Consider the following 22954-nt stretch of genomic DNA (forward strand, 5'->3'; position numbering starts at 1 on the left):
CCCAGAAACTCTGAAGCGCTGAGAAGTCATTTATGGTAGAGAATGTAACAGCATGAAGGCATGATACTTGAACATCATTCATTTATCAGAAATGAGCTTTTCTTGACTATTTGAGCTCTTGAGTTTTCCTTGACTACTTGAGATGTTGATGTAATATCAATGTAGATTGAAGTATGTGAATGGTTTTATGAAGCCTCTTTAATTACAGAATGGTATACATGCTGGGATAATCAAATGATGGAAAAGAGAAATAGGGAAAAAGTTATTTATATTAACTGCTAAAAGATTCCTTCCAAAGATGCAGCACAGGCAGTTGATAAAGTATCTTGGTGGTCTTTGCTAGTCATCTTAAAAAATGCAGCCCCCACCCCCCCAAATACCACAACACCATAAACCAACAGCATTCAGAATTGCAATTTGCTTAACAATGGAATTCAGTTATCCTGAGAATATATATTAAAAACATGGACAGAATTTGTTGGAAAATGTGTTTTTGGAGAACTGAAGTATAATAAACTAAGTCTAAACAAATTGTAGATTTACATGTTTGTCTTTAGTATTTGAAGATGCATCTGCTAGGGTTGCTGTGAAAATAAGGTCACCTTTTCCTTTATTGGTTTATAAACTCATAAGTTCCCCAGTGTATTCACTGTTTTACAGATTAGTTTTCAGAATCTGCTCAAAGATAAAGGAAATGTTGTGGTTTTGCCACTTTTCCTTGCAACTTAGGTGCTGTTCTGTTCCTCCTCCTGGGCTCTCAGATTGCTGAGCATCAGCTGCATCCATTTCAAAGCCTGTTTTCTGTTAAAATGTCCTTCAAGTTCCCACTTAAAAGTTACTCCTTGTTGCATCTTCATGCATTTTTCCAGAGGCACAGAACTGCAAAGATGGGTGGGAAACTGCAGAGGGTAGACTTCCATAACTTGTTCCTGTATTTGGTCTTGCATGGAGCTGTCCAGTTTTTAGCATAGGCAGTGGCATAGGTATGGACTTCCTTTTCATTTATTTACTTTTTCCCTGTGATTCTTGCTGGATCAAGTGTGGCTGCAGATTATGGGTATTGTGACTGCAGTGCTTCTGTCAATATAAAGCCATTACATTGGAAGGAAGGAAGATTTCCTTTGCAGTTCAAAGCAAAATAGTACTAAAGAATGGATATATGCAAATTGTATTTGACTTCTAGGGCCATTGATGTTCATTTTGGTTTGAATCCCATCAGCAGTGGTAGGAGGATACATTTGCAATTCCGCTGGCAATGAAATATTTCTTAGAATAATCTGTTTTACTTTAAACAGGTGTTGTTCCCGTAAAGTTCGAGAGCTGTGGTGGCAGGGCATTCCACCGAGTGTGAGAGGCAAAGTCTGGAGCTTGGCAATTGGCAATGACTTAAACATCACTCATGGTGAGGCTGTTTTGTTGACATTTTCTTACAAAGTCAAACAGCAAGGGGACAGTCTTGTATCTGTTGTGGTGTGGGTGTGAGGAAATGTTATCTAGTTATGCTTTTTTTTGCTGCTTTGATGTGTTTTGTTCAAAAATGCAGTGCCTTTTAATCTTGTTGCTGTTCTAGGGCTGCTGCTGTGAATTGTTTCTGAGTATTGCTGTCACTGTCTTGCTTTCATGTTGGATGGAGATGGTCAGAATTAATGACTTGAGTTTTTTTTTTCTTTTTGAAACATAAAATTGTTGTTAATTTTGAAATGCCTATGAATATGTGTATAGTGTGCTTCCTTTGATTTGAAGCAAGACAACAGGTTTGTAAGAGATTAAAAGACCCTTGGCAAGATCTGTACTTCAATTTGTGAAAGTAGAAATAATCTATTACTTCTGAGTACAGAAAAATACAGCTCTGAAAGACTAATATATGTATTAATTCCAACAAGAAAATGTGGTAGACTGCCTGTACTCCTGCTGTATTGTGCTGCTTTTCTATGCGTTGCTTAGTTACCTTGGGTGTAGTTCTTACATGTAATTTGCTAGACTTTCCTAACTATCCATTCAGACTGTAATTTTGAACATCAGTGCTCTGCAAGAAAAAGCAAGTATTTGAATGTAAAATGCAACTTGGATTGCCTTTCCTTTTCACTTAATATGAAGTTACAGGTCAGTGGAACGTGTCTTTCAAAACTGTAACCTAATTAGAAGTTCTGCTACTATTAATGCCTAGGGCAACATTGTCCATGTGGTAGGTGGTTAGTGGACATGAGCGTGTACAAATAGTGGACTTGGTTTCATATTTTTTGTTTTCCAGAACTGTATGATATTTGCCTGGCTCGTGCCAAAGAGAAGTGGCGATCACTTAGCACAGGAGGGGCTGAAGTAGAATGTGAAGGTATGCTTTTTGTAAATGATTCATGCTGTGTTACAGAATATGACATTTTGTAAAATAATTCCTTAAAATAAAATAGGTATTTTAAACAAACAAAAGAAATCTATAAACTTGTGTTCTGGTAAAAGGAAAATGTCTTTTTGTGAAAGCAAGAAATAGTTGTATTCTTCTCAGTGAAATTCTGGTGTGTTACAAAACACACTTGTTCATTTTTCTTTATAAACAATCTCTAGGTACAGTTCTTATTTTGATGCAAATTTGTAGGAAAACTACAAATGGTAGTTTGGGGATTATAATTTGAATTGCAATACTAAAATACTTATACTGCATTTAGTTAAAATACTGCATCTATAGTTTTGGAATTGCAACTCAAGTTAGAGCAGAAAATTGCATTTTAGTCCCTTGTAGCTTTGAGCTCAAGTCATTGGTGTGTTTCAGAGAGTAGCAATTTTTTTTTGCAGATGAAGTAGTTTGAGATTTACTAATTAATTGGAAGAGTTGACTGTTTTTGAGAGATTATAAAATGACATGCAGATGATTGAAATTGCCTTTGGAGAGTAATTATGCTGAGCAGAGCAAAAAAAAAGGAGAACATACATACTGGCATTTATAAGCAGAAAAATCCCCACTTTGTTCTCTTAAGATTGTTTACATCTTAAATAAGATAACATCTAGTATATTTCCAGCTTCCTCTTGCTCTTTATTTTCTGGAGTGTAGATGCTCATGTGATTGGTACAAGTGTTGTCTAGTGACAGCTTGCTCAGTAAGCAGCAGTAAGTAATTCCCAACTATACCAGAATACCAATGAGACATCTTGATATCAGAAAGAAGTGCTATACAAGTGTACTTGGTATGAGATCTGTTTCAGTTATGGAGAGTGTACTATAATGTCAGTAACAAGATCTACAAAGACTAAATCAACATGAATCTGAAAGGAGAGCTTAGTAGAGGTAGGCAGCATCCGTCACAAGCTGCTGCTTTAGGACTTCTCTCTTCCACTACAGCTTTTCCACAGAGGCAGCTACTTCAGGATCCACTGGGAAGCCTTGTTGGAGGTGAGGGGGTCACAAATTAACAGGCTTGTGTCTGTCTAATGATTTGTCAGCAGATACAGGAAAAGTGCCTGACCTACCTTGCCCTGCGTCTTTCCCCACTTTGCTTCAAAACATATTGAGGGTCACAGTGCACTGTAGGGTTGCACTAGGTCAGGACATACTTTCTGCTTAGCCTGTGTGCTGAATTTGGGGAATTGTTCTGTCTGTAGCCTTATTCCCTAGCATTCGCATAAAAATAAATGAACTGTGCAAAGGCTAACTCTTACTGGAAAATAAAAACAAGATTGAGTGTACACTGATTTTGTATTAAATGTAGTAACTTTGGCTTTTGCAGATGCTGGGTTTTCTGCAGCTGATAGAGAAGCAAGCTTGGAGTTAATAAAACTGGATATCTCAAGAACGTTTCCTAGTCTCTGTATATTCCAACAAGTAAGCAATGTTAACTTTTGTCTTGACTTCTCAGGGAAATTAAGTTTACATAATCTTGCACATCCCTTGGTTGGACCAGGCCATTGAGTTCTGAAGGAGTACATGTCTTGAGAGGATAAAGTTCCTAGAGATTTTGGAAAACTAGAAATAATCTAGAAAAGAGTAACATCAAGGTACATACAAAACTCCAAACCATTGGGTAATCATCGTGATTTAGCTAACCTAGTTCATGCTGGTTTCTGTCTGATGAAGTGATGCAGGTTAGTGTTCCCAAGTCAGTGAATCAACACTGCTGGTTATAAATACGCAGTGAGAGAGAACACCTCAAACAAAGGGGACTGGTTGGCCTTTTTTTTGGTTTGATGCAAAACTGATTTAACTTGTATGGTTTTGGTGTGCTTTAGTGACTCAGTTTAATCAGATTTTGTCCTTCAATGTAAAAATTTCAGCAGCCCTGTAAAAGGCTTAGAGTGTGATAAATCAACATTTTTAGGAGAAAAACTTTTCCCTTTGGAAATTCTCAGTCAGTTACAGTACTCAGTGCAAGATATGGCAGCTATTAATAGTCAACAATATGAAATTCTTTTTAGCTGTACATGTCCTTCTCAATATGCTTTTTCTGTGTTATGACATGTTGCTGTTTTAACTGTTTTCTTCATGGCTGAATTTTGCCCCAGTCTCAGAGACAATTATGTTGGTTTGCATCATTGTTCTACTTTCTTAGCACTATTGTCAAAGTGTGGGTGAGCTATAAGGGATCTCTTAGGCTTGCACTCCTATTGTGTAAGTATTTAATATGTAATCAATGTATTGGATGAACTGTATGTATTTATAATAAATGGAGTTTGGACAGTTGTTTCATTCTTTAAAAGCTAAAGTTCTTTGGAATATTTCAACTGTTCTAAGCTGCACTGGGAAAGAACGTGTCCTTTGTCAGCAGTAATAGAGACCATCTGTAGCACTGAAGGTTTTTTTAACATGCTTGTTGTATAATCAGATGTATTGTCTTGTTTTTGTTTAATTATAGGGTGGTCCTTACCATGATATGTTGCACAGTATTTTAGGAGCCTATACATGTTACAGACCTGACGTAGGCTATGTAAGTGAAGAATTTATTTTTTCAGGGGTGGGGAAGGAGATATTTTTTAGGGGAGGAAGGATTGTATTAATCAGTCCCTTTTAGACCAGTATTAAATGGTTTTGTGGGGTTTGTGTGTGGTTTTTTTCTATTCCATTACATGCTTGAGAAGTGTGTATAACATTTCTTTTGCTAGATTTAAGCTTTTTACAGGTTAAGTAATTGGAAAACTCGTATTTGTACTCAAAAGTAGGTAATTTGAAAATTGGAATCAAAGAGAAGGTGTAGTTAAGTCCTTATTGTTAGTATCAGTCTTACTGAGACTGCAGTTGAATTGAAATGATTGGCATTTCCATGCCTTAGCACCGTGAGCTTCTGGACCAGTCTCTAAAGCAATGCCCATTGAAGCTACATGAGCTCACTCATAGTATTTGATGTAGTAATTATGAGGGGACTGAATAGATTTCATTTAGTCTCTGTGTGCAGAGCAGGGTTATACAGAGAGGCTTACTCCTTATTCACGAGCAGTTTTAGACAAGGCAAGTGTAGAGAGGGGACGTTCTTACTCTGTATGTAGCACGTAATGCTTGGCAAGAGCTGCTGAACATGACTGCTGGGAAATGAGACAAAGGGCAGATCAGCTGCTGTGCTTCATGTGGCACAGCAACAACCTGTTGTGTTGGGAAGGAGCTTGTTCCTCAGGTTTGCAGGAATGACAGTCACACCTTGCTCCATGTGACTCACAATGGCAGCACTGCACCCTCAGGGTGAGAGAGGTTTACCTGGATTCCACAACAGACTTTGTAGAGAAAGGGAACAATATCGTGAGTTTATGGTAAATGAAACGAGTATAATCTTAAAGTGGTTTTGTTTGTCAAATGTGTCAGTGCGGTTGTCTTTAACTGCTGGTAATTGATTGAAAAGCAAAAGTACAGGCTTTGTCTCTAGGGTCCAAGTCCAGCTTTCCACAAATAAGGATCTAAATGACCCATCCCTGGAACAAAAAGGATTACTTAGAAACACCCTATTCTTCAAAAAAATCTTTATTCTGCATGTTTGAAAGTGCTGTCAACCTAGCTCGTCTTGGGAGTTTAACTCGCAGTCTTTGAAAGACGGCAACATGGGAATTGTTAGCTTCCATGCACTGAACATGTGATATCAAGGGGCATGTGGGTTAAAAAAATCCTGCTTTTCTGAACATTTCTCAAGATGCAGCAGCTCAGTGAGTGCATTAAACACTAGTGAACACGAGGACAAAATGAGGCAGTATAATACAGTTATTGCTAAAGGGTATCTCCTTACCTTCTTTCACTTCTCCTTTCTTCAGGTACAGGGCATGTCATTCATAGCAGCTGTATTGATCTTGAACTTGGATACTGCAGATGCCTTCATTGCTTTTTCAAACCTTTTAAATAAGCCCTGTCAGATGGCATTTTTCCGTGTGGACCATGGCCTTGTAAGTATGCAAAAAAACCTGTAATCAACATGATGTGGATAATGTGTAGAGAAAGTTTAAAAGAAATAAAAATTGATCATTTCAGCAGCTTGGAAAATAAATCAGAAATTTTTTTAAAGCAACACACTTGATAAACAAAACGAAACCCCAACACACATATGCAGAATCCCTCAAAAAAGTCAAACCCAAGCAAAGATCACCCCATCAACTTTTTTGAACAAGACATGTGAATCAAATTGTTGAGTAGCTATTTTGTGATGCTCAGGGAATAGTTATGAGAGTATTACTGTAGGTGGTTTTCAACAGCACAGCAGCTGAAAGCTGAAAACACCTTAATGCAAGTGTCTTAAAGGTGCTTTTTATCATAGGCTAATAGGTTGCTAAAAACAGACTGTTGCCGGGAGAACCAGGTTTTCCATATCTTTCTGTAGCAGCTGTGTTTGAGTCCCACAGGCTCCTTTTCAGAGAAAGAAACCTCTGACCCCTCAAGTTTTCAGTGGGAGCTGACTGGAGTCTCTGGAGTCTAAATTTCCATGTTAGAAGGTACACTAGCAAAATAAGACACATCTCCTCAAATGTAGTTTTAATTTACTTTAAAGGTATTTTTGTGTAAACTATATGGCATCCTGTATTTCTTTCTCACTTACCTCTTAGCACCATGAAAATAGAATCTGCTTCTTAAGAGTTCAAATGCAAGAAATAAAGCAAGGGAATGGATGATGGCAACAGTCACTGTTGTTGCTTAAAAAGTAGACACAAGAAATCCCATCAGTATTCCTGCTGGAAAAGCATTCCCTGTTCAGTCCCTGAATTTCATCAGTTGTAAATACCACAGGGAAAATGTACCACAGGACAGACAGCACTGCTGGCAGCAGTATCAGCTATCTCCATTACAGTACTTGGAAAAAGAGGACATGCTTGTGCATTCAGTGTGTAAATACACTTTTTGTGAAGATGGTTTTGGAATTAAATTGGATAGAATAAGATAAATATTTTTTTAGCTGAGCTAGTGGGGTTTGGTATTCTCTGATAGTGCTGTTCAGTTCTGTTAGCCTGGCCAAATAGGGACTATGTGATAAATGTGTGCTTACAGAGGGCAGAGATGGTGATACATGAAATATTAACATCATGAAAGCAAACCCATGATTTAACAATACAAGGAAAATGTCATCTAATATTTCAAAGAGACTAGTGACACTTAAGGGAGATGGTTTTTGCTTTCTGTGGTGAACATACTGATCTGCAGTCTACCCTCATCTTGTTGTGTCAGCTTAATAAGCAAATGCTGATTTGTTGTATCGTAAATTAATAAAAAATAATACCAATATAAGTTAGTTGTGTAAATAATAGTAATTTATACAGGTTTATCTTGACTTCTTTTGTTGGTTAATTTTATTAAACTATATTTTTTTTTCATTACCACTAAGGAATTTTCTTGTTGAATGTGCATTTGATCAAAATAGCTACTTGTACTGCTGCCCACATTGCTACCAATAGAAATGACTGTAGCAGTTATGTGTAAGGTCCTGTCTCTGCAGAACTTTTCAAAGTAGGAACTTCAGTAGAATTGTCTTACAGTGGTGCCAGCAGATTGTTTTGAAAGTAGGACTGTCTGATTCATTACCTGCTTCCTTGTTTATACTCACAGGTCTCATAGGTGCTTGGATTTCATGCATGTAAAAATCCACACTGGGAAGCTGTTTCAGGGGTACAGCTGTCTGAAGTGGGTTCCTGGATTTCTGGTGTCAAGTTTGACATGAAGCTGTTTCTCAGTAACTGACTGTTCCGAGATTTCACGTAACTTCAGTTACTTCTGTAGCATACACCCATCTCTGATTGACTTAAAGCCTTGTACTTGTACTGACTACCAGGCTCAGGTTTTTATTTGTCACTGTTAATGAAAGTAGTCCACCATCTTCCACTTCATTCAGAGGAAATGGGAAATACTTGTATAACAACAATAAAAAATCCTAGGAAACAAACTTGTCATCCTTTAAAAGGGTTACACACATAAGTCTCCAAAAGGAGCCTCTTTTCCCTTTACGGTCATGATGCTTTGGGAAGATGTATGCTGTTGCACTCAAACTTTGAAGAAATCACAGCCTTTCTTTATTGCTTTTATTGGGATATTGTAGTTAAAATTACTGAATCATTCAAGGACTTTGCTTAACTTTTCTCCCTATAGTATTAGGGAGGGTGATTAAATAACCTTTTGTTTTTAACTCTTAGTTGAATTGGAAAATTTGTTTTTATCATGCTCTCTGTTATGAAATTTGCCTAAATACTCAGATTTTAAAGTAGCATAAAAGTCATTGTGTTAAAAGCAATGAAGTTCAGGGGTTATGATGTCAGAGAGTTACAAACTGTTTCTCTTGCATAGGTGTTTTGTCCCAGTCTTTGAATTTTTTGTGTGAAACTCATATCTTCTTTTTTGCAAATGAAATGCCTATTATCTAAATGTAGAATGTATGGTATTATGTTGGTATTAGACTATTAGAATAGCTTTGGTATTACAATATGATTTATGACTGGAATATACTGGACTCTTCACTGTTGCTGTGGAGTATTAACATTAGTTTAGTTTTGTATTTCATTATGTTCCATTGGGTCTTGGATTTCGTTCAGTATAATATTAAATTACTGCCACAAGCATAAAACACCATTCTGTTATAATTATTTTGAGAAATCAGCAAAAAACTTCTCTCCTGCTGGTATTTTTCTTTCCAAAGGAAGCTGGCCAAGACCCAAAGCAAATGTTACATTGTTTAGTATGAGAATTGTATATAGAGTGGATCTTAAACTCTTAGTGCTTGCAGATGCTGCCTTTTATGTAAATGCTTAGCTCTTTATAATATCATGTAATTCATTTGATCCTATTTTTGAAGAGTGTTAATCCTACAACAGATGATACATTTAAGCCTATTAATAACACAGCTAGCTGCTTGTTTTCTCTGTTATATTTTCCCAGATGTTGACTTACTTTGCCGCATTTGAGGTATTCTTCGAAGAAAATCTGCCAAAGTTATTTGCTCACTTCAAAAAAAATAACTTAACTCCAGACATCTATCTAATTGATTGGTAAGACATTGAAAGTGTAATTCCTAATTTGTGTAACATACAGCTCTGTGTCAGTGTTCGTGACAGAAACTGACATGTTCTTACCTGCTTTAATATTCTTCTAAGATAAAGGCTTTTTTTTTTGTTCAGTACTTGAGTTGTCAATCTAAATCATTCCCACATACTTCTGTGATGCTTAACATTTTCCTAACATTTATTATTGTACTTGTGTTAAGTTGGAAGTTTATTTTGCAATACTGCTGGATAGCAGTGTTTATCCATATATAGTGCCTATCTGAATGGATCTTCTGAGAAAATTTGTCTATTGCATGTGCAGGTGTGTACCAGGGTTGTCCATTCAGAAAATATTGCCAGTCTTGCATTTGAAATCTATACTTTGTCCTGCACAGATCAGGAAAAGCCTAATTAAAACATTTGTCCATACAATGTAAAACTCAAAGCTACAGAAGAGCTATTGCACTTAGCAGACAGGCAATTAGAGTATTTTGATTAGATGAAACTGTCTTGCCTTTTGGTTCTAGTATAATCAGAATATTTTCCTTAGAGAGGAGAAAAGACAAAGATCTTATTTGCACTTCTGCCAAATTTCAGTGTGGTATTATGCACTCCAGATTGAGTGTTTGCATTTGTGCCTATCAGACCTTGGTTTGGAGCAGTTAAAATGTCTCTTTTCAACAAGACTTTGTTGTCAGTTTTCCAATGACATTAAAGATTTTTTTGTGAAAAATTGGTTTGCCCTTACATTGTTGACAACATCTTCTGTTCTCAGATATCTGCCTTAAGTAAAAGAATAAATGCCCAGTGGTAACAGCAGGATTTTTTTCCTGAGATTAGTAAGGTGTTCTTTTGGAAAATATTTGTAATGTTAATGCAACTTTACCTGAACCTCACAGGCAGTACCCTGATCTTTAAGACCTAGTTGGTAGCACTCAGCATGTTGCTGATCTCTTAAACAAAAATACATTTGAAGTAAATCAATCCAATACAAGCTTGAATTTTGAATACATTAATTTTCATAGGATTGTAGAATTTCTGAAGTATTGGAACAGTCCTCTGAGATCATCCAATCTAAAAGCACTGCTCAAAGCACAATTAGAGCAGCTTGCTCAGGACCTTGTCCGTTTGGGGTTTGAGTATCTCCAAGGAACAAGACTCCACAGTCTCTTCAGGCAACTCTGTTCCAGTGTTCAACCATCCTTGTAGTTAACAAGTTTTTAATTTTCTTATGTTTCAAATGGACTTTCCTGTATTTCATTTTGTACTTGTTGGATCTTGTTCTTTTACTGGATACAACCAGGAAGAGTCTGGTTCTGTCTTCTTTTCATGCTCCTATCAAGTGTTTTTAGACATTTAGGTCTAAGCCATCTCTTCTCCCAGCTGAACAGTACCAGCCTGCTCAGCCTCTCCCTCTGTTTCACGTGTCCAAGCCTTTCATCACATTCATGGTGAGCTGAACTTGCTCCAGTATGTCCATGTCTCTCTTATACTCAGAAGCCCAGAGCTGGCTTGCCAGTGCTGAGTAGATGGATGACCTGCCTTGGCACACTGGCAGTAGTGTTTCTTCTGCAGTCCAGGAGTTTGTGAACAATCTTTGCTGCACAGGCACATTGCTGGCATATATTTAGCTTGGTGACCACCAGAACCTCCCCATCCTTTTCTGCAAAGCAGCTTCTTGTTGTCCTTAACATCCATTGGTAGATTCAGATCCAAATGGACTTCTCATGCTGCCTTTGCTTGATTTGTGTGGTTGTATATGCCTGTTGTGCAGAGAGTGGTGTAACGTGGGCTTTGTGTGACTTGGCTGTTACACTGGGATTAAATTTGAATGTGTCGTGTGTTGGGGAATTGTTGGGGGTTGTAATGAATAGGCTCATTTCTCCCAACATTTAATGGGAGAAATACTATGAGAAGGACTTTATGAGTGAAGGCTGAGAATATTAAGTTGAAGTAGATCTATGCACAGAGAATGGAAAAAGTACTAGCATAAGATAGAAGGGAACAAAGAGACCAGAGGCTGGGGTGTTCAGTGATAGAGGAAAGATGTTGAAATTGTATTGCCTCAATGTTGTGAAAAGCCTGTGTGTGGAGGAAGCAATTTAATAAAAGGGATATCAGAATAAGATGACTGTAAATATGGTAGAGTAACTGGATAGACAACACTGAAATCACCAGGTTATTGTATTTTTAATGGACAATAATGTCAATAGCAGTCCAGAAATTACATTAGCCTGTTACATGATGGGGATGATCACCTCACCAGCAGGGACACAGACAAGGCAGAGATATTTAATGCTGTCTTTGCTTTGGTCTTTAAAAATGATGATGTGCTTTAGGGGTCCCAGAGCCCTAAGCTGGAAGACAATGGCTGTGAGGATGATAAACTTCTATTCAACCCTGAACTTGTGTGGGATTTGCTGCTCCAGCCTCATTGGTCTATGACACCTGATGGGATTCATCCAATCTGATGAATATGATGGCTGATATCATCGTGAGACCTCTCACAATGATTTTTGAACAGCCTTGGGAATCTGGAGATGTTCCAGTTGTCTGAAAGCTGGCAAACGTTGTCCTTATTTTCAAGAAGGACAAGCTGGGTGTCTCTGGAAACTAAAGGCCTGTCAGTGTCACTACAGTGACTGGTAAAATTATGGAGAAGGTTATTCTGGGACATATTGAAAGGCATCTGGAGGATAGCACAGCCAGCACAGGTTCACAAGGTGAAAGTCCTGCTTCACAAACTTAATTTCCTTTTATGACAAGGTTACCCACCTAGTTGGGTAGATGTGATATTTTTAGACTTCAGTGAAGGTTTTGATATTGTCTCTCACAGTAACCTATCTGGATTCTGCAGCTGGGATGGGGCAACCCCAGATGGATGGACAGACTGGGGAATGAGATGCTAGAAAGGGATCTGGGGGTGCTGGTCGATGGCAAGTTGAACGTGAGTCAGCAGTGCCCTGGCAGCCAGGAGGGTCAACTCTGTCCTGGGTGCATCAGGCACAGCATCACCAGCTGGGCAAGGGAGGGCATTGTGGTGCTCTGCTCTGCACTGGGGTGGCCTCACTTTGAGTTCTGGTGGCAGTTTTGGCTACAATATAAGAAAGACATGAAACTATTAGAGAGTGTCCAAAGGAGAGCAACAAAGATGCTGAAGGGCCTTGAGGGGAAGCCGTGTGAGGAGCAGCTGAGGTCACTTGGTCTGTTCAGCCTGGAGGAGACTGAGGGGAGACCTCATTGCAGTTCCAGCTTCCTTGTGAGGGGAAGAGGAGGGGCAGGCAATGATCTCTTCTCTCTGGTGCCCAGTGTAGGAAATTGTGTCAGGGGAGATTTAAGTTAAATATTAGGAAAAGATTCTTCTTCCCAGAGGGCAGCTGGGCACTGGAACAGGCTCCCCAGGGAAGTGATCACAGCACCAAGCCTGGCAGAGTTCAAGAAGCTTTCAGACAATGCTCTCAGACAATTGGTGTAATTCTCAGAGTGGCTTCTGTGCAGGACCAGAAATTGGACTCAGTAATCTTTGTGGTTCCTTTCCAACTCAGGGTATTCTGTGATACTAGTTAGAGATGATGCTATCATAAATAAGGTGATTGTTATGTAGGAGAAACTAAAATTGAGCATCCTCATGGGACAGGCATGTTAAGATCATGCTGTTGTCTAACTATGTTGTAAAGAAGAAATCCTGAGAAACAATACCAGAAATTAGAGATTTAGAGAAAAAGACGGTTTTGACAGAAGGTTGAAAGTTTACATTCCCTTCAACAATTTTGTTTTGATAGAATACTCTTTATTGTATTTTCTTGAGTAAACATTTGTGATTAGTTTTTCTTTCTTAGTACATATATAGGGAAAAAACCAAAACACAAAACCAAAGCAAACCAAAAAAGAAAAAATTACTGACTTGTGAGCAAAGAACTGAAGTGATGAAGTCTGTGTTGAAGTGTTATTGAAGTCTTGAGGCATATCAGGTCCCCCCTCTTGTTACCTCTGTGGGTGTTAAGAGCACTTGAAAGAAACTTCAGTCAGGAGTGACTGTGGATGTTGTGTCTCAAGGTCTTTGTATCAGTGAACTGACAATTAGCTTTTCTTGCTGACTACCTGCATCCATATTCAAGCTGTTTATTTTAATTCCAAGGACAACTTACTGTGTTACTTCCCATCCCTAGAGAGTTACAGCACTGTCATCTTGCACAGGGATGTAGGCTATTTGAGGTAGACCTGCCCAATACTGCATTAAACTTTTTCACACTTGTCTTGAACTACACAGCTTGTACCACTCAGTCTTTAATTTTGTTAGACAGTGCAGGTTGTATTTATGTAAAACTTACATATTTTACTTAAATATATGTTTAAGTGTATTCATATATATGTGTGTGCATACATATACATACTTTCTTCTTCAAAATATTTTGATCCTGTAGGAAACAGATTTAGATTTTTTTTCTTTAAATTGCCACTAAGAGTGTGGCTGCCGTGTGTTTAAAGTCAGGGAAGAACATGGTACAGTGTCGCTTTGAGTAGGCAGACCTTTTGCTTGTAGGTAAAAATCTCTGTGAAACAGCCTTGCTCTAACATTAATTTTATTTAAATGAACATTTGTTCTGAGCTCCAAAGGGATGCCTGCTGTTATTCCAGTGGCTGGTGTGGTTAATGTGCAGGCATGTGTGCAGGAAATCTCAGCCAGTGCCAGGTCTGGGAGGCTCCAGTAGCCAGTGCTGCACAGACCAGTTGCTGGGAAACCCTCCTGCTCCTGCCACAATTACAGTGGAGTCAACTAGTCTCCTTTATGCTTCTTCCTGTAACCCGTGCTGCAGGGAACAGCAGTAAACTTGGTGCATTTAAATCATTTTTGAAGGGATATGTTCCAAGTAAAAGAAATGCTGTAGGTGGGCCCAGCTGTGCAGGTTTTCTTGGAGCTGGTAGAGGACTTAGTGAGGAGAGCCCCCCTGCTTGTTTAATTCCACTGCTGCTCTCTATGATGGGAAAACTCCAAGGACTGAATAGTTTAATTTAAAGGTACTGTCACATGATTATTGAGGGATACCTGCCACAAGTAAGGCATCTCATTTAAAAAGGACCCATGTGCTTTAAGCCTAGACTCCAACTGATAAATCTTGTAGAAAGACTTCAAAAGCTATACAGGGTTTTACTTTTTTGGTTGAGTATAAAGGGGATTAAGTGTGAAAGAGCCATAAAGAGCAACATGCAGTCAGGTTCACAAAGAACAGAGGGGAAGTAGTGTGTCTGAACAGCCCAGTCTTGGCCTCTCACTCCATCAGCTGATGTTCTGCAGGCTCTTGTGAGCAGAGTAGAATGTGGATGTGCCAAGGACACATGCTGTCTATTTATGGCCTGCTGCTGCTATGCAAACACTTCTTTATCCCTACTAATAATTATAGCCAAGGGCTGTGTTTGTACTGATGGATTGATCAGTGGTTCTTTAGTATTACGTGGACTGTGATTGTGCTCCGTGAACATGAACTTCCTTTTGACACCATGTGCTTGTTATGATAAAGGTCCAAGCCACTTTGTGTGGCCATTTTTAGTGGGCACTTCCAGTGAAGTATTTATAAGCTTGCTTTCTGTTACTTTAAGAAAAGCATAGTCCATGTCATGCCAGCAACTCTCCACTCCCCCCAAAAAATGCTCTCTTGCAGTCAGTATTTTATATTAAATACTATTTAGTTTTCTTTTTTCCAAATAAGAAACAAAGTAAACACTTCCACTTTTGTTTTAGACTGTAATAATTCTAAAATTTATAGACAGGGGAAAGGAATGTGTAGTGGAAGAATACATAAGGTCTGATTTGCAACAGTGTTGTGTGTGAGTTGCCAATCCAAAATTTGGCCTACCTGTCTGCATTGCTCTTGCTAATATCTTATAAAGACTTTTTAATTAAAAAAGAAAGAAAATAGAAAAAAAGAGAGGGGAGAAGAGAAAGTGAAGGAAAGACACATGGAGCCTATGATTATCATGGTAGCAATGCTTTGCTTTCTTGATGACTTCATGGTGATATGCTTTCCTTGTGAGCAGCAAACCAGCCAGGACTTCATGCATCTACCTCAAGGTACACTTTCATCATAAGCAGGGCCGAGGAAGAGCGGGAGCATTTGGTGCTCCTTTTTTTCCTCTTGCAAACAGAGAGGCCAGGAGCCTGCACCTGCATTGCTCTGACACTGGATAGGTCTCTGTGAGTTATCTGTGTTGTCTGCACCTGCGACTTAGAGTGGGTTGGAAGAGAGCTGCAGACAGAAGTCATCCTGCAGTACAGCAACAGCAGGTCATGTGCAAGGAGTGTGCCACTGCTGCTGAAAGGCGCTGCTGGAGCTGCTTCCGTCTGGCAGCTGCTTTATTGCTCTAATAAATTTCAGCTGCATTTCAGACCAGTAGCTCAGACGTCTGATAAAAAATGTCTTTCAGTAGGAAATGTTTGAAGGGATGAAATGCTGTATCCATTCTAAGCAGTGATTCCTACTGATGTTTCACTGCTTATTCTAGAGGCCCAGTCTCTGCTGTTAGGGCTTGATGCATCAGTTCCATGCAAATATTAATGAAAGTTAATTGCCTTGTTAAGTTCCTGCAAATGGTGCTTCCTTCCAAATTATGAAGAGTTCAATGGCAAATACCTTATTTGATGTGACAGCTTTTTTGATGTAAATCCTTTCATATAAAAGTAGTGTTCTACTAAATAGTTCTTTCTTTTGCCAGTTAATTTTCTGCCTAGTTGGAGACAAATGGGTTATTCATGTTAGGTCTGAATCATGACAGAATAATAGCTTTTGTGAATAAAAACAGGTCCAAAAAGTTGGCATTGTTACTTATCTTTGACCCAGGCTTGCTTCTGCTTGGGTGTTTGCCCGCTACTTGGTGATCAGGAAAGGATTCAGCTGAATTGCTTCCTATTACACTGTTCCTTTTAAATTGAAAAGCTGTTGCTGTTTCCTGTACATGTGTGTACAGACAAAAGTCTTAATTCTGCCATGTAGATATTCTGTGGCAGTACAGTTTTATATGTGTGTGACTGTGCAAAAAGATTGAGAGTATACAAAGTATATGAAGTCTGCAGTGCAGGATCAGCCAGTAACCCAAAGAAGGAGGTTGTATTCTGCTCTTCTTACATCTTCATGTATGTGTGATAAACAAGTGTGTGGGTTTTTCATCCCAGGCTTGTTTGTTTATTTTTATAATTCTAACTTAGCTTTTTGGAGAACAGGATTTAAAATGTTTCCACTTGTTATAAGAAGATTGCAATAAGATGTGAAACTAGAAAAAACAGTAAAATCCTAAGGATCATAAAAGCAGCAATTCACTTGTCACCTGAATTTGTGCAAATGTTAGTTTCATCTGGGTGTTTATAAAATTAATATCTTTTCCCTTTTTTCTAAAGTGTGCTGATTTACACAGAAACTATATACTTAACGACACATCATTCAAGTAAATTTTTATATAGTAAAAAACAGATAATGCAGAAAACCTTTATTAGACTGCTGTGAAAATACATTACTTCATATTCTATACCTATATATGTGTGTGTGTGTGTATCTGTTCCATTTTATCTTTTCAATGTAAATCCAAATTTCCTAAATAAAAAAGTGGAGGGAATAGAGGGTAGTTTTAAACACATGGAAACTACTGCTCAGTTCAGCATACTTGAAAAGGAGTTCTTTGTTAAAAGCTGTGGGAAGGTTTGATTGAAATTTGAGCCTTTGCTGACCTCTGCCGGGGAGAGAATTCTTTGCAGTTTTATGGAGATTCTTGTGCAGTGCATCTGTGGAAAAGTTCTCTCTGAATTCTGAAGCAAAAAAACCACTGTAACCCTTTCCCCTGATACACTGTAAAGTGATTCCGGGAAGCTTAATTCTCATTGCTTGCTGTTAGGTCATTATTGGCGGCAGTGCTCACGCTCTGCTGTGTAGCGAGATGCTGGAGAGAGGAGGGAGAAACTTTTTGTTTCTGGCTGCAAGGCTGTCAGCATTTTGGTGAAGGAAGAAATGTGCTGATGGTAGTTAAGGAGAATACAGTTTTAGCAACTTAGGAGGAGGTTGTTCCTTCTGGTATTAGTCTTTTGCTTCAGGGATCACATTCGTACAGGCACACTGAGCCACCATCTTATCACCACAATCTGCACCTCTCTGGACATCCTGCCTTGCCTGTTTCTCTCAGCTGAAGGGAGTTCAAGCTGATCCTTCCTCCAAAACTCATGCTATTATTACTTTGCCAGTTAATCAAGCCTGGAACACAAGAGTTAATTTTATTCACCTCCTATATCTGAATCACAAAATTCCCATTGCAGTTTGTCTTGAGGTTCAGCTTTTTATGTTTTTGCAACTCAAACTGCATCAATTCTCAACTCTGAAGCGATGATTAAATAGGCCTTTGATTATAGCTGTGTAAAACCATGTATATTGTTTCTTCTGGTGTGATCCAAGAAAATCAAACTTGGAGACCATGCATTAATGGTTGTACAGTTTTATATTGTGTCATGGATTGGTATGCTGTGACTAACAGAAGTACTTTTGAAATATAAAAAGGAATATTCAATTACAAATATTTGAGAAGGTTCAAACTTACTGATGATTGGTGTGTGTACCTGTGTGAGTATCCAAGACTTCTTGTCCAGTAACTCTGAAAATTTTGTCCTGCTTTTCAGGATATTCACATTGTACAGCAAATCTCTGCCACTAGACTTGGCTTGTCGTGTCTGGGATGTGTTCTGCCGTGATGGAGAAGAGTTCTTATTCCGTACAGCACTGGGAATACTAAAACTTTTTGAAGATATTTTGACCAAAATGGACTTTATTCATATAGCCCAGTTTTTAACAAAACTACCAGAGGACTTGCCTTCGGAAGAATTCTTCACATCTATTGCTGCCATTCAGATGCAAAGTAGAAACAAAAAATGGGCTCAGGTAAAGAGGATGTCAATCTTTGGTAACTGGTGATTGTACTTATGGAAATGGGATTTGGCAACATCTGGAAGAATGTTTTAGCACAGCTGGTGTTATTTTATGGGTAGGTAAGACTGTGTAGCTCACTCCATGCTCTAAGCGTATGTTGAGGTGAGTGGATTCCCTCAGCTTAAACTCCTCTGGAAAGAGAGAGCTCAGTCAACATTCAAAACTGAAATACTGAGTGAAGTTTATGAAGTAAAGTGTCACACAGTTTTTAAAATTTATTAATTCCAAAGGCTGCTGGCAACATTACAACTTGATACTTAAAAGCAGAAATCCACTCCTTGGGAGAAGATGACAGTTTGTCAGGACACACTATCATACAGTCATCTTAATCTTCTTGAAGATCTCTGCCTAATTTTGGGATCTACAGAAGTGATTGCATCTCTTGACTTCTTTATTGGGATTTAGTATGGGATTTCAGCAATTTTTTTATCACTGTAATTTCAACTAAATTCCAGTGTAAAGAAAAAAGATGTCACCTGAATGTGGAAATCATTAGGTGGCTGTAACAGCCATTCATGTCGGAGAGTGGAAACTCCCCCACTTTTTTTTCCTTCTTTGTTCAAAGCAGCAATACAGCCCACTTTGTGAGTCATTCCATAACAGAGCTCTGCCCATTTTATCCAGTTGCTTTTGTGCAGTGAAAACGAAAGGTGGTATTAAATGTAGTGGTTGGGGGAATTCAGCTGCAACTGGGTTTTCCTGGTTCTTTACTGGGGTAGCAGTGTCTTTAGATGCTGGGGATTGCCAGCTTTCTCTTTGAGATGAGGATTTCTAACCTTCACAGCAGGAGTGGCTCTACAAGTTGTTCATTGTCTCACCTTCCTTCAACATGTCATGTGTGCATGAGGATTGCATTCCAAATAAATTCCCAGCCTGCTGCTGCTTCCCTCATGGAGAAGGAGAGATAGGGATCCTATTCTGCCAAGTACCCCAAATAACAGGCTTCAAAAGTGTATGTTGGGGGGGAGATGAAGTTTAAACCTTTGTTAAATCTGTTTCTATCCACCATGTCACAAGGACTTACAGGAGAGGTGTCTTGTCAGTGGAGAGTTTCTCTAAATTTAATTACATTTGATAGTTAAAATAGTATTGCTCAGACATAATTGGAAACTCTTCAGAATAAATTATTGAGTAATTTTTTAAATCTAATGCTTTTCTTCTCTCTCATTTCTTGAAATGTCTAGATACTGGCTGCTCTGCAGAAAGATAACCGGGAAATGGAAAAAGGAAGTCCTTCACTCAAACGTTAACATGGGGTTTGCCTCCAGTGACTCCCAGGAAAAGAGCTAAAGTGGCAAAAGTATTGATTACTGTTTGACATGTATGAGCCTGCAAATCAAAGTGTTAGTTCAGAGTTCTATTTAGTAGTAGAATAGCCTTAAGGGGGAGAGAAGAAAAATGAGGAGGAGGAGTAAAAAAAAAAAAAAAAAGAAAGGAAAATAGGGGATAAACCCCTTATAAATTAAACCTAGGCTTAGCCTTAAACTTTTAGTGGTATGAGCATATGCTGTGGAGAGCATTACACATTCTATACTTCTGCTGAGGGCAGTCAAAATAATATCAAGGGTTTGGGGTTTTCTAAATTTTTTTTCTTTGATGTTTTAAAAGACTGGACATTCATCAATATTGGTTGCTTTGACAGCTATTCCCCTGTTTCATTCTTAGGCAGGATATATTTCCAATACCTGTAACAGTAGCTGGATGTGGATTTTAGATCACTGGTGCTGGAATTTTAAATGATGTAAGGACCATTTCTTTAGAAATGCTTCTGATTTTATAGGCTGGGGGTCCCATTTACCAAAGAAATCATGTAGACATAGAACCACACTCCTTTCTTTAATAAGAAAAAGTTAAGTAGAAAGTAAACTTGGAAGAGAAGTCAAACTAGCAGTGCAGAACTAATTATTCTTCAAGATGCCTTGGAAATGTATTTTTCCAATATGGACTGGGTGCATATGGAGGAAATTCTATTCATCAGACTAGATTCCAAACTCAGCAAGAGCATTCTAGTATTAAGGTGGCATCATTTCCCAAATGTACTCTCTTTCCTCTTTTTAAAGCTGAGGTCACATCCTACTAAATGCATGTTTCCATGTGTCCCTCTACTGGAGCAGTGCTGTTTCAGGATGTTCTTGCCTACCAGCTGCTTACTCCTGTGCCATGTGTCCAGTCATGGAGATAAAACTGTTGACTTAGCAGATAAACTGAGAAATGGTTAAAAGCAATTTTGATAGTTACTTTAAGCCCAGCTTTGCTCACTGGCAGAACTGAGGAGGAGGGATGGTAGGGGAGCAGTTAATGTTTGCCAGTGTTGCTGCTGAAAAAAAAAGGTTTTGTGGGATCTCCTGAAGCTGCTGCTGCTGCCACAGTGGGAAAGTTATGTGGAGCTGATCCATAGAGTGACAAGTGAAAGAAGTTTATTGGGAAATGTGCCAGACATCATAAGTACAAGCTGTCGTTTCTGAGCATTTTATCTGACCTCTAATACATGAGAGCAAGTTACAGCAGCAGCAAACTGCTGTTACATAAATCCTCGTACATCTTAGATCCTCTCTGCATTCAGGTGAATGTTGAAGGGCAAATCGTGAGTGCCTCTGATTTACAAGAATGTTTATTGCATAGTGTACAGTGTAAAACCTATTTTATAATAATGATGATCATTGAAAAGGGAAATGTAACTGAAGCAATATTTGTGTTAACTGTGAACAGGCGTTATAAATCCTCCAGCTGTGTGGTCAGCGGTTTCCCAGTGCTCTTCAGCTGGTTTATGCTGATTATTTTGGCATTGTCCAAATAAAAACCAAGAAGAATAGTTGCACACTGCTCAACTCAACATACGATGTAAAGGACTGTGGGACGTAATCAAAACATGGTCCTTTGGTACAGACATTATTTCTATGAGGGATAATTTGATTGTAATAGTAAGAAGAGTGAGAACAAGATTCCCTGGTAAGTGAGGACTCATAGTCACCTTGAAAGATGTGTAATGCAAATGCGGCCTGCAAGTCTGATACCTCACTGACCTCTTCTCCTGTCCACTTTGTGTATGGGTTGATGTGTGATGTGGTTTTTTGTTGGTCATCTTAATTCCTCCACAAGGCATCATCTAGGTCATCACTTACTGAAAATAGATGTTAAGATGTGATAGGAAACATGTTAATTCACTCAAAATTTGTACAGAATTTGTCCTGCAATGACTGGTACTTGTTGCTTTGAAGTACAATAGAAAGCAGGAAGGTCAGTAAGTGTTTTTTGATATTACTTTTACTACAACAAATATGCCTTTCCATGAAGAATACGAGAGGCCATCCGAAACATTTGCACTATGCTTTCAAACGGTTTTAAACACAGACATCACTTTTTCCTCAGTATACAGTTTTAGGTGGTACTGTAACTGGCTTTGTGGTTTAAGTCTTCATTGCAACTACATTTGTATTTTCTTTTAAAGCAAGTCTACAAGTGTGGCTCATTTGTCTGGTTAAAAATGCTCTTTTAGCTATTAGGTATCTTGGCAGCCATCGACAGCCTGTTCTTTTTCTCTTCTCAATAAGATGTTGAATGTAACAGTGACAGTGGGCACAGTTGTGGGGAAAAGGCCTGCTGCAACACTTGTGCACTGTTTGTTACTTGCAAATGTAATTACTTTGTTTTGTGATTTGATCTGTTCTTAGAAGTTGTATATATTTTCTAAAGGATTTCTTTGTGTATATAAGGTATGTTCTTTAATGAAGAAACAGCAATGCAATAAGGAGCTTTGCACAGTTTGTTTTCAAACAAAATACATGTGAAAAAAAATCACCTGCCTAAACATGCAATTATTGCAACTTCTCATTAACTTGATTTGAAGGTAACGCCTGAATTTTGGCAAAAACAAGAGATGAGTAGTAATGGCATAGAATTCCTTGCCACTGAGCTTTTCAAGTTTCTTGCAGTATACCAAATCTCTTAATTAGTTATTACAGAAATCTTACTTAAGAAATTCAGGGAATTGCATTTAAAAATTTGACAATTTTATTGTTCAGGTGCTTGAAAGGATCTGTAACAAGATGCATGAGATTTTCTTTTATGGAGCAAATGTCCCCATCAAGCAGACTTCTTTTCATGTGTTCAAGGCAAAATAAAACTGCTGTAACACATCAAAAGTACCACAGTATCTGCAGCAGATCAGAGAAACCAGAAAACTCCAACCAGCTTTGGGATTCTTTACAATCTGCACTTTATAATAAAGCAGTTTTGCAACTTCAATCTGCAGTCAATCATTAATGTTATTTCATTTAGTAAACAATTTCATTTGGAAAAAGAAAAGGTACCTTGTAACAGCTTATTTTTGAATGTTTTAAAACAAGAATGGCATAGAGAGAAGTGTTGGTACATCTCCTGTACATCATGTTTAAATTGGGTTATGTAGTTACCATGTTTGTTTTGTTTAGATATGTGTATCAAACTGGAACTTTTTTCAACTGTAAATATATGGTTTTGTTAAATAAAGTCATGTAAAGTTATCTTAATCAGCTACTGTCAGTGTAATTCAGATATTAAAAATTCCAGTACTTGTCTTCTTCTTCAAAGGCGCC

General features: G+C 38.3%; 1 protein-coding gene across 3 annotated transcripts in view; it reads left to right on the forward strand.

Moving 5' to 3' along the window:
* The window catches only part of TBC1D14 (TBC1 domain family member 14), a 65600-nt gene extending 42652 nt beyond the window's left edge, over positions 1 to 22948 (forward strand). The window contains exons 7-15 of one of the 3 annotated variants that reach the window (XM_069014494.1): positions 1296 to 1402; positions 2252 to 2332; positions 3335 to 3385; positions 3720 to 3814; positions 4842 to 4913; positions 6220 to 6348; positions 9317 to 9426; positions 18074 to 18332; positions 19565 to 22888. In XM_069014494.1, the coding sequence (XP_068870595.1) occupies positions 1296 to 1402; positions 2252 to 2332; positions 3335 to 3385; positions 3720 to 3814; positions 4842 to 4913; positions 6220 to 6348; positions 9317 to 9426; positions 18074 to 18332; positions 19565 to 19630 (970 nt within the window). In that variant the 3' untranslated portion in view covers positions 19631 to 22888. Of the gene's footprint in view, positions 1 to 1295; positions 1403 to 2251; positions 2333 to 3334; positions 3386 to 3719; positions 3815 to 4841; positions 4914 to 6219; positions 6349 to 7996; positions 8331 to 9316; positions 9427 to 18073; positions 18333 to 19564 lie in introns of those variants that run through there. The other 2 variants (XM_069014495.1, XM_069014497.1) reach the window with 2 other exon arrangements.
* The last annotated feature ends 6 nt before the right edge of the window (positions 22949 to 22954 follow it).

Source organism: Aphelocoma coerulescens, chromosome 4 (genome assembly GCF_041296385.1).
Source record: "Aphelocoma coerulescens isolate FSJ_1873_10779 chromosome 4, UR_Acoe_1.0, whole genome shotgun sequence".
NCBI classification, from domain to species: domain Eukaryota; kingdom Metazoa; phylum Chordata; class Aves; order Passeriformes; family Corvidae; genus Aphelocoma; species Aphelocoma coerulescens.